Below are 11,578 nucleotides of genomic sequence, written 5' to 3'. Positions count from 1 at the left end.
GGCCGCACTGTTGAGCCCCGCGGCGGCCGCGGGCGCCTGGTAGAGCCCCGGGTGGCGGAAGCTGCACAGCAGCTCGGGCCGCGAGTAGGGGTGCGAAAGCGCGCGGAAGGTGTCCAGCGGACGGATGGACGTGGCGAAGGGCGACGACGCCGCGGCCGCCGCACCCGAGGCTGCAGCTGCGGCCGCCGCGGCCGTGACGCCCACGTGCGGGTAGTAGTGCAGCGGCACATGCGAGTGGAAGGGGTAGGGCAGGCTTCCGGTGGCGGCCGCGTGCGTCATCATGTAGGTGTAGAAGCTGGGGTCGGCCGGGTGCGGCCACGACATGGCCAGGCGCTGCCGCTTGTCCTTCATGCGCCGGTTCTGGAACCACACCTGCGGGGACAGCGCCGCGCCCGCGTTAGGAGGCCGCGTGCTCGGCCCCCGCCCTCCCGCACCTTCGGGTGGCCTGGCCTGGTCCTCCGCACCGGGGTCCCCTCTGCGTCCCAGCAGAGACGGGGACAGCAGGGTGTGGCGCGCCCTCCGAAGTCCCGGGACTCTGTGCCCCCTCCCCCGCTGCTGCAACTCCTCGGGCTTTGATCTTTTAGTTCTGACAGCATTTTCCTGTCCCAGTTCAACCTTTCCTCTTCCTCCTGCCGCCCAAGGCCGCCCCAGCCGCTCTGAGCACCCGCCTCTCAATCCCTGGATTTGCACGGGGATTCCGAGCGGCCTTGGAAGAGTGGCTGGGCTGCAGCTCCCCTGCGAGGTGGCCGCTCCAGGTCTTGAGCCTGAAGCCTGCAAGGACCTGCCCCTAGGGGCACGGGACCGATTATGGCTTTGAAGAGATGATTTTGTTGGAATCATTTGCCTTAAATGAGTAGGGAAAGCAATGCCCCTATAAACCGGGAAGAGGACTTTTCTGTCCCTCCTAACACCGTAGCTAATAAAGACATCATTCGTCACAACTCCAAAGTAAATAAAGCCTGATCAGACTGGAGAGGACCCCCGCACCCCTCTCCTATCCCGTGGAGTTTTCTCTTTTTCTAGAGTGTCAAATGCTCCGAGAACTATTCATCAAGTCGCCCCATCTCCCGGCTCTGTCTCCAGTACGTACAATAAAATTAATAACCTAAATAGATATATAAACAAGGACAATTTCGTTGCGTTTCTCTCCAAGGAGATTGCCTTTCTCTTGTTGCCTGAGAGAAAATAAAAATGTTCAGGAAACTACGTTCTCGGGTTAATCGATTTTTTTAAAAAACAATATTCTTTTCTCTATGTAGCAACGATTTATGTGCAAAAAATAAATACCCAGGATCACAAGCAAAAGAAAAGTGCCTCTCCAGATTCGTGCCAGGGGAACAAAGACCAGCTGGCCTTGCCACGTAGGAGAGAGTGGGACCATGGGTGCGGGCGAGGGGCATCTGGGCAGGCATTGGGCAGAACCAAGCAGAAGCGAGGGATGGTTTGTGGCCTCGGCTCCGTCACGCGGGAGCCTTCCTAAATCAGCCTGGGCCCCAGCCATTCGGATTCGGCACCTGAGAAATAAATACTGTAAGCCAGCGCCTTTGGTGTCTAACCTCCCGCGGATTTCCTGGCCCTGCGCTAAATCTAGCCACAGGAGAAGGAGAAAGAGGGGAAAGAAACCAATCAACCCAGGCGCCCCGGGGGAGGCCAGACTAGCGCCGCACTGGAATCGATACCTTGATGGTGGTTTCGGGCAGGTTAAGAGCAGCGGCCAGCTCGCACCGGCGGGGACGCGATACGTAGTTTTCCCGGTAGAACTCCTTCTCCAGGCGCGCGATCTGCTCGCGGGTGAACGCGGTGCGGTAACGCCGCACCTGATCCGCGCCGGAGCCGGAGCCGCCCAACGCCGCACCCCCACCGCCGCTGCCTCCGCCGCCGCCTCCATGCAGGCTACCGAGGCCTGAGCCCGACGCTGACGTCGTGGTGCCGGCCGCCGAGCCGCTCTCCGCGTACCCTGGCAAACAAACAGTCAAAAGCGCATGAGTCGCAGTCGGGGCCCGGAGCCCCGAGGCCGGAGCTGCTGCACGCAGATGGGGGAAATCGCGTCAGAGAGCAAAGTAGCTGCCGGAATTGATGGGGTCTGTCATGCTTACGAACTGCTGCCGTTAATGGAATCAATAAAGTTTGGAGAGTCCTTCATAATCAAATAATAGGAAAGGAATTAGGGAGGTTTTTTTTAATAATTAGAAAATTTCCACTGGGGAGGAAAATTGGCCGAGAGAAAACACCTACCTCGGGGTACAGTTGGAGAAGGTCTGAATTTATTGACCCGCAGGACAGCTTTCTGTACTGCCTCAAACCTTTCTTTGACAGTCTTTTGGATTTGGTTTAAAATATTTTAAGATTTGCAAGACAGCAGTAGCTCAAACCTGAGCCATTAGTGGGGTTGAATCTACTTTTCAACTCTCTCCTGGCTGGCCTAAGTAGTTTCGCAGAGGCGCCCGGGCCAGGCTCTCCGAGTTACCCAGAAGAATACCCCTCCACGCGGCCCTGAGGGGTCAGAGGCGGGGAGTTCAGAGTAGCTGCCAGGGCGCCGGCCCCTGAGAGAGACTCAGCCGCGGGCTAGGGGTCTGTCTGCGCGCTCCGCTTCCTACATCGGCACGCAGAGACATTTTCTGAGACTCGGGAGCCCGGGCTTGCGGGCCTGGCGCCCCAGGCTCCGCAGGCCTTTGGCGCTGGAAGGAGCAGAGCCGGAGGGCACGATCCCTGCCTGCATCTTGTCTCCCCCGAGCCAGCTCGGTGCAGCCTGCTGGCGGAGGGGCAGAGAGGGGCAAAGGCACAGGGAAGGACGGGCGCGGGCCGCGGAGGAGCGGAGGATGGGACTGCACGCGCGATTACCTTTGCCATTGTTTTCCTTGAGCGGCGCGGCGCCCAGGCCTCCGGGCGAGCGCAGCGCGGAGCAGCCCACCTCCACGTCGCTGCTCATGTCGGCCTCGGTGGCCGCCTCTGAATAATGGCCCGGCTTCTTGCGGCTGTCGGTGGCGGAGGCAATTTCGGAGGAGACGGTGCTTTCGCTGCCCGGGTGCTGCAGGTTGAACAAAGTGTCTATTTCGAATTTGCCCTTGGCAGGGAGGTCTCCTAGAGCGCCGTGCAGGGGGGCGGACGGTAGGCGCGGGCTGAGGCGAGCCGGGTGCTGTGAATTTTCCAGGGCCTCGAGCACAGCACTGCCAGCGGAGTCGGACAAATTGGAGAACCTCTTGCCAGCCGTAGGGCTATGGAGCCCTCTCTCCATCAGAATCATCTCTTTTCTTATTCTTTCCATCATCTCAGCTTTCTAAAAAATGTCACAGTGGCCAGGCTGTCCCGTCCTAATGATAGGCTGCGCCTAGGGCTAATTCTCATTCAGTCCCAGCAAGCGCCTCTAAATATTATTATCTCTTTTGGAGGGAGGCGGAAAAATTGTGGGATGCCAGAGCGAGGGAATGACTGGTCAAAATGACCCATACATCCTTCCGAGCCCGAGATGTCATTCATCAAAAAGTAGCGCCCGCTCGTCATTAAGGTACGAATGACGCCGTTCGAATAATCATTTATTGTAACAGGTTTATAAGCAAATAAATACACGCTCCTGTCAGTGGGTAATGAAGGCGGCTTCAGAGCAGACAAATAGATCCAGGTAGGAGACGAGAAGAGACAAGAAGTGAGGAAGAAGGCTCCGGTCCTTTGCCCGCTCCGAGCCAGTTCTGCTCGCCCGGGGGTTTGGCCTCGGGGGTGAAATTGACAGTCTGATTAATAGAGCGCTCCGCGGCACATTTCCCCCTTCATTTAGGGGCATCATTACGCTCTCAGTTTGCTGGGTTGCCCCTTAGGTCCTAATCATGCAGCGCCTTCCTCATTTTTCCACGGACACAGATACATGTTAAATAATAGATAATGCTTTGATTTTCCAGAGTAGATCCTCAAGAAGGTTTAAAAAAATTTACAAGCTGGGGGCGTAAGTGGGGGGGGGCAGGGGGAGGATGCAGGAAGAGTTGCGTAAGGACAAGACCTTACGCTCCTGTCTGGATTACTTATCTTTCTGTTTTCAGAACCAAATATGTATTTTATTTAACAAATAGGACTCTGAGTTCTCTCCCCCTCTACTTCATCTCAGCCTGGATGCTCTCCTCCCACGGGGGGGGGGAATGTCTTGCAGAGTTTTGAAACCGCTTTTTTGCTACGTGGCGGGGGCGGGGGTACACGGTCCCGCGCCTCCACATGCAAATCATTAGATCCTCTCTGATTTTTAACACCGCTTACAGAGTGTGTTCAGAACTCAAAGTCCCAGGTTTTTTCTTTCCTTTTTTTTTTTTTTTTAAGTTTTATAATCCCGCTGATGGATAGCCTTCTCGCCTACGCATTTTCCCTAGGGAAATGAGCTAGACTGGACGATTTGATAGCAGAATTCGGCAGCTAACTTTAAACACAGTCGCGATTTACAACGCCATGCAGGCTGCTCCGAATCCACTTTTACGTTGACTCCTTTCCCACTTCCTCCTCGAATAGAATTGTGTCAAAGTAGCCAGATCTCGAGGTCAGAAGGGGAAAGAGGAGCCCCAGCCAGCTCCCCCTACCATCCCTCTGCGCTCCCGTCCCCCTGGGCTCTTCGGGCCGCTCCCCTGCCTCCCCTCCTCCACCCCGACCCCTCACCTGTGGTCCCGGGTGCTCCAGGCGCTCAGCCCCGCAGCAGAGAGTAGCCGACCAACCTTGCTGCAGTTCCTCGCGGCCTGAGGTTGGCGGCTGAGCCTCTTGGCGATAACTTTGATGGTCATAATGACGCCGGTGGCAACCATTTTAACGAAGATCAATCTTCACCGAAGGCCGCTCCTCATCTCCTCCCGCGCTTGCGCCCCACCCTTCCCGACCTCCGCAGCGCAGGGCCCGCCCGCCAGGCGCGCGAGGGGGAGAGGTTCGCGGGCACCGGCGAGGACAGAGAGGGCAAAGGAGGGGACACAGAGTGTCCAGCCCGGCCCTTGAGCTTCCGAAGCGGCCCAGAGACCCTGGCAATCTGGGCGCAGATCCTGCATGTCGGAGCCAGCGCCAACTCAGACCCCAACCTGGGCCCCTTCCCTCCCACCCTTCGACACACCCAGCACATCGGGGTGTGTTAGGGGCGAACCCAGGATCTATTTGCCCATCTGTCTATTGGCGCTTTCCTTTTAACCTTAGACCCGTTGGGGGCGCGTCAGGAATGTGAGGGGAGGCGAGGTGTGAAGTACATTTACACACATATATATGCATACATCGTCAAAGCCAAAAGTTTCTCTCCCGTTCCCCTTGGCGCCAACTTTCTTGGAGTTGCTTAGAAAATCAATTACACCTCCTGAAGGCAATAAACCCAAAGCTCAATAGGCACGCAGTGTTTGTGGGTGAAGGGGCGGGGAGAGATGGCTGGAAACCCAGAGCGGGCGTCCAGTGGTCTGATGAGGACTTGCCCGGGCGTCCCCCGTGACCCCTGTCCCTGTGACCACGCAGCCCGGAGCTGCGCTCTCCTGCAGGCTTCCAGGCCATTAGCGCCACGGGAGCCCAGCCCTGCGGACTCCCCCACTTGCTCCTCAGTCGCACATCCCTCTCCAGCGGTCTTGGCAGTCGCTCCCCGAGTGACCCGGGGAGGGTTATCCCCCTACCCAGTCCGGCCTTGCTCTGGAGACTAAACGGGGCACTTTGGTCCTGGTTGGGGGGGTAGAGCCCGGGTGGCGGTGGGGACGCGTGGAGGCGCTGCCTGGGCGGAAATCCGCGGATGCCTTTATTGCTGTCGTTTGGCGCCCCCATCTGTTTTCCTCGCGGTTTCGGCGGCTGTGAGCAGCTTTTCAATGGCAGAAGCCGCCACTGGGGGTTGAGATGCAGACCGCGACCCCTTCTTCTATGGCCCTGCCCGCGGGTCTCCCACATCCTCCCTGGGACCCGGCGCCTCTAGTTCCAAAGACTGCGGCAAACTCGAGCTCTTTCTGTTGAAAAAGGGAAACACCACTTTCTGCGTCACCTTCATTCATTAGTGGTTTGGAAAACTATTTTACACCTTTTAAATAACATTAATGCCGTTTACTACGAAAAGTGCATTGGAGACCATGTCAGGGAAACTACTCAAGGTACAAGACACCAATAATTTTTCGCTAAACGGTGTTTAGCAGACAATGTTTCGTGAAGCACAGTAAACATTCCATTTCAATATTTAAATACCCTTAATTTAGATTCCACAACCACTGCCAGTAGTAATATTGCCGCATTGATATGAAGCTCTTACTATACAGTTACTTTTTATATGTATTATGTCTTCTAAACTTCCAGTAATTGTGGAATTATATGATCACCTTTCCGGGAATGAGAAACTTTTGACACAGAGGAGGAGTTCAGTGACTTGCTCATAATTGAAACTTATCTTTAATAATATACAAGTCACAAGGTAGTTCAAAGTTTCGGGTAGCATTTCTGGTCTTTTTCATGGTGCGTGTCATATTTAAATTCAGGCCTAATCAAAAACACTGAGCCTCTTTAGAGGATAGAGGGATGAATGCCGCAATGATGATGTTTAAGGATGAAATACCCGAACCTCACACGTCTCCCAGAATGTAAAGGCTAAGGCTGGGAACCGGCTGGGGAGATGTTCTGGGGTTTTAGACACAGCCTCTCACTTTGATTCCTCTTCCCCACTACCAAGATGCAGGACCTACTCAATAAAACAAGATAAGGATCCAACCCAATCTAAAAGCATGTAGCTTGGCAGAGATTTTTAAGATGGGCTGTGGGGTACACCGCCGGAAGGACTTGCTCCATTTGGACTGAAAAGCACTTTTTTTCCCAAGGTAAGAATGACATGAACAAAACCTAATTTTTGCAGTTAGGCCTCCAGACTAAATACTTGTTTCTTCTGCAGAAGCGGGTCCTCAGAGGCGAACTGATAAACACTCCTGGCCTGAGACTGAAGGTAATAAAAATCTGTCTCAGCTGCCCCAGCGGAGGGGCGCGGGTAACCGCGGAGCTGCAGCGGAGCCCTGCGGCGGCCGAGCCTAGCTCTCCTCTTCCCGACGTCTGTCTGGCACCGGGCAGCTGCAGCCTCCATCGCAGATCAGCATCGAGGCACGATTTCTTCTCCAGCACGGGGACTGCGGTGTGTGGTGCGACAGCAGAACCGCCGGGGCTTGGGCTGCGGGTCCTTGGCACCTTTTCTTTAGACCAACTGCAATCCCCAAGGCTGGAAGTTTCGGTTTATAAGGGAGCATGAGGGCTTGACCAACCAGGCCTGCCTTCTCACGGCTAATTTCATGCTCAGGTCCTTGGCAGGCAATCCTGTAGTTCTCTGTCTCCTCTGAGTCTGTCTGGATGCTTCTTTCTCTCTCTTTCTCCTTCTCCCTCTCTCCCTGCGATCCCGTGCCACGGTGGGGGCAGTTATAGGTGAGAAGTTGCATGAGTACTTTCTTCCTGAAGGGAGCTATTCAAACGCGTCGCCAGCCTTGAGCTCCTCTGCCCTCAGATGCGACGCGAGAACTTGCAGGGACATCTAGCGCCAGGCGTGGGGAACTGCGTGCCGCCCGGCCAAAGCCTAGCCGACCACTCGCACCCTCCTTCATCGTTCGGCACTTTCTGATCCTTCACCCTTTTGTCTTACTGCTGACTATGACATGGGCTCCCCATAAAGACTGTGAGATCTGAGAAATGCAGATAGGCAGATAAACAGACCTTTTTTCCCCCTTTACTTCAGATGGCCCACAGAGTGAGCTTTACTGCATTTAAGTTAACCATAGTTTTACTAGAAAAGTGTATTCCTAGGACTACCCCACACCTTGAGATGTCAGACCAAACTGCAGCAAATTGCAGTCTCAGCTTTTAATAAATTTTTTAAAATAACAAGGTACTGGGTCTTGCAGCTCTGGACCCACACTCTGGTGCCCCCTTCGTAGAGAGTTTAGTTTTTCTTTTTGAAAGAAGATTTTTACCGTTTAATTCCCTCCCAAGACTGGAGGAGTGCTATCTCATACAAGGGCCTGCTGCCCTGTAGGAGGCAAACCTGGCTTCAGCAAGTAATGTTTTGTGTTTGGGAAGGGTTTTTGTTGTTGCTGTGAACGATTTTCATTTAATAAAGCTTCGTTTTGTTGTTAAACTGAAAGGGAATACATGTCAGGCATAGAAAGTGGCCAAACAGAATAATGCTCTGTCTGTTACTAGAGCCATCTTTATGTACCTAGGTAGTGTTTTGGGTTTTGTTTTTGCTGTTTTGTTTGTTCTTTTGATATTTTCAGCCCCAGTGGAACTCAGTATTCCCCCTGGAGATGGGAAATTGGGTCCAATGTTAGCAGGACTTGGTTAAGAGCACTGTTCAGCCATGTCTACTGGACTTAAGAGTTTGGAATTAAGATTCTTTCTACACTGAATCTTTGGTTTCTTACAAGTTAATTAGGAAGGTGTCCTTCACTTCCTGGTTTTGGCCATCAAGGCAAATGCTTTCAAAGGACTCCCCGGGACCCCATTCTGATAGGACCCTGTCATCCTAGTCTTAATAGCCACAGATTATGTGGTTAATTGAGCTTATTGCTGTCTTGGCAAGCAGAGCAAATTCAATAAATCTACCCTAGGCTTGCTCCCCCATCACGGCAAACCAACAAAACCTAGATTGCAACCTGTATTCAACTGTTCCTCAAACCCAGACAGGAGAGCAATCTGAAAGATTACCTACAAGGAAGAAAAGGGAGAGATGACTTCTAGAACAACCTCAGTTCTCAAGACAAGGTGCTCGAGGAGGGCAAGGAAGGAGAGCAAGTGATGGGTGAGTAAAGTGGGGCTTTAGGGAACAAAGGACTTCATGAAGTTTTTCACCAAAATCAGGAAATGCAGCAAAATGTATCATGGAAGAATGTGTATTTGGAGACATCTGTCACTTCAAAAAAAAAAATCATTTAACAAAATCTACTCCTTTTGCTAAAATCCCAGCACAAAACACACACATACAAATGTAAGCTTCCCGGATAAATGAAGAAAATGATTCCAATGAAATTTCATCTTGAAATCAGTTTAGACACAGGATGTACAAGCTAAATGAAATGTTTCTGCCAATTCAGTCTCAAAATTCTTCCCCTAACTACCACCCCTGTGTTGTAAACTATGTACCTCATTAGTTCATAAACAGAGCAGCACAACTTTGCCCAGTACTCAGCCACAGTCTTCTTGTCTTGGGTACTGGGGCATACGGGCCCACATAGGATCAAATCAGAGACCCTTTTCTAGGGGTAACCCTCACCAGCAAATCTGGGACCTTAAAAGCTCTGCTGGAGGCAGCAAAACAAGCAGGATCGGAATCAGGATGCAGAAAGCAAAACTCTTTATTCTTCAAAATCTCCTTGATCCCAGAATACTCAGTAGGATAAGCAGAGAAACTCCAAATCTTGCCATTGTCCCTCAGGACCTTGGGAAGCAGGGCAACCATGAAGAAGTCTCAGGCTGAGCATTAATTCAAATTTGTCTTCTAGTTCAGCTCAATTTAATTTGCTGCATAGAGAATTAAGTTAAAAGTGACGGGCTACCTGAGATCAGCAAAACCTTACAAATTTTTCCTCCCTATTTTAATTTCACTTTTCTCATTTTATACATATAATCAGTCACTAAAATGTATTTATCAGGTAGAAGATGGAACTGAAGTCCAAGAGCATAGAATCACCAAAATATTTAGTTTTAAGAGGCCAAAAGTTCATTGTTCCCAGTTACGTCTTAGAAATATTTCCATAAATTTGCTCAAGTCATAGAAGAAATTAAAAGTATTTCCGTGTTTTCTCTCTCACTGAGAAAAGAAAAGAAACAAAGGCAAAAGCAATGCATCTTCATCTCTAGGTGGTCTGTCGTTAGTGGTTTGGCACCGAAATTGTTGGACAGAGAAACTAACCAATCCTTTTCAAAAAGTCAGCAACTCTGTCACCTGGCGTCAGCTACCCATTTAAAGATGAAGTCCAGCTTCCATTGCTAACTTCTGCCAGAATTGTTCTCATCAGCAAACTTCTCTCCTCTCCAGTTCTGCAAAGCTCAGGTCCCTCCTGCCTTGAATTGGATCATGAACCTGTCTAGGACTTCAAAAAGGTCAAACTAATTCTCTTGCTTTTCTTTTTCAGCACCTCTCTCATAACTTTCCCCTTTATTTGAGCCTTTTATGGTTACTGTGTTTTGCGTGTCAACACTCCCAACACAGCAGCCCACCCTGCAATGCCAGGCCAGGCCCTGGACAACTTTGCTGGCTTTTTTTTTTTTTTTTTTTTTTTCCTTTGCCTACTCAAGGGCTCTTCAGTCTGGGAGCCAGGGGACTGAGTGAAAAACTGTCCTCACCAATCACAGGCTTAGGGGAGCGATTTTCTTGGAGATAAGCTAGCCTGGAGAATTGATGCCACAGAATTAAATTGGTTCATCCCATCCTGAGGGCTCCCACGCCCACTCCAGCACCCTTGGGTCCTAGGATCTAACATTGCTCCAAAGACAGAGACCCAAATCTCCACAGGACTCACACGGCCACCCTACTCATTGCTGAGATCAGCAGGGTAGGCTGGGGCTCTGTGGCTGAGGAACGGCAGGAAGGGATAAAGAAGGACTGGGGCTGTGATCCTCAAAGCTCTGGAAGCAGGGCCCCAGAGCTGGACCTAGCCTCACCAACAATGCCCAGAGACCACCTTGAAGTCAGACTTAGGTGTTCTAGGCTGCTGCTACCGCAAGCCGTGGCTTGACTTGAAAAAAGCACGCTCTTAATTTGCTTCGCTCAGTTTTGTGAAGTTGGCAACTTGGAAAAGGAAGCGAAACAAAGGTCCCTGGGAAAGTGAAGTTTTCAATTAATTGGTGTGAGTAACGGGCGGGGGTGGGTGGGTGGTGGCTGCAAAATGCAAGAGGCCGGTTACGCTGTGGGCGAGGCGCAGAGGCTTGCGGCAGCCTCAGAGTGACTTTCGCCTCCCGCGCCCTTCAGAGGGTCTTTCTGCCCGCCGAGGGAGGCGTCGTGGAACCGAGAAGCCCAACTCGGGAGGTGACTCCAGCTGGCCTGAGAGTAGAGACGTGGAGATGTGGACCATGGACGTTCTTTCTGGGGCAGACTGTCAGGCTCAGCGCGGCGGATGTGAGGTTGGTCTTCCCTCCGCTTGGTTTAACTTGATTGCGAGTCTCCTCCGCCCAAGGGCGCTGTGTGTGTATTTTCTGGGTGGACCGTAAATCCTTGTGTGTATAGGGTCTACGCCCATGAGTCTTATATGTGTGCAATGCCTTTGCCGGTTAGCAATATTCAAGGTAGGGAAAATCAGCTCCCCAAAGTTTAGAGTCCAGAGGTAGGCAAAGGAAAGATTAAGCTATAGGATTTTAAAACTTTTTTTTTTTTTGTCTGTTTTCACATCATTCTGACCATCTCTGCCCTTCATCTTCGATTTGTTTGCAGTTTGGGGAGCCGAGGAGAGGTGGCAAAGACCGCCCTGGCCGAGACAAGGCGCAGGCCTCGGCGCCCGCCTCCGTCGCAGACAGGGCCTGGGATGGGCCGTCGCGCAATCAACTCGTGGGGGTGGCTGCAGCGCCAACGCCTGGGTCTGGGGGAGGGAGAGGAGGGGAGGTGGGCCGCGCCAGGGGCTGCGGGGGTTGGGGGCCCGGG

The 11,578-nt window shown here is 52.3% G+C and overlaps 2 protein-coding genes across 2 annotated transcripts in view; one reads left to right on the top strand and one right to left on the bottom strand.

Annotated features, from left to right (window-relative positions):
- Evx2 (even-skipped homeobox 2) overlaps nucleotides 1-3,268 on the bottom strand; it is a 3,597-nt gene extending 329 nt beyond the window's left edge. The window contains exons 1-3 of the mRNA XM_005373888.1: nucleotides 2,842-3,268; nucleotides 1,680-1,957; nucleotides 4-372 (exon numbers count right to left, since the gene is read on the bottom strand). Coding sequence (XP_005373945.1) covers nucleotides 4-372; nucleotides 1,680-1,957; nucleotides 2,842-3,268 — 1,074 coding nt within the window. The remainder of the gene's footprint in view (nucleotides 1-3; nucleotides 373-1,679; nucleotides 1,958-2,841) is intronic.
- Nucleotides 3,269-6,501: 3,233 nt separating this feature from the next.
- Nucleotides 6,502-11,578, top strand: part of Hoxd13 (homeobox D13) — a 7,266-nt gene continuing 2,189 nt past the window's right edge. The window contains exons 1-2 of the mRNA XM_013514802.1: nucleotides 6,502-6,551; nucleotides 6,968-7,047. Of these exons, the coding sequence (XP_013370256.1) occupies nucleotides 6,502-6,551; nucleotides 6,968-7,047 (130 nt within the window). The remainder of the gene's footprint in view (nucleotides 6,552-6,967; nucleotides 7,048-11,578) is intronic.

The sequence above is a fragment of the Chinchilla lanigera genome, unplaced genomic scaffold (assembly GCF_000276665.1).
Source record: "Chinchilla lanigera isolate Chin_1 unplaced genomic scaffold, ChiLan1.0 scaffold00002, whole genome shotgun sequence".
Taxonomy (NCBI): Eukaryota; Metazoa; Chordata; class Mammalia; order Rodentia; family Chinchillidae; genus Chinchilla; species Chinchilla lanigera.
Note: the sequence above shows the minus strand (reverse complement) of the source record. Positions and strands in the feature narration are given on the sequence as shown.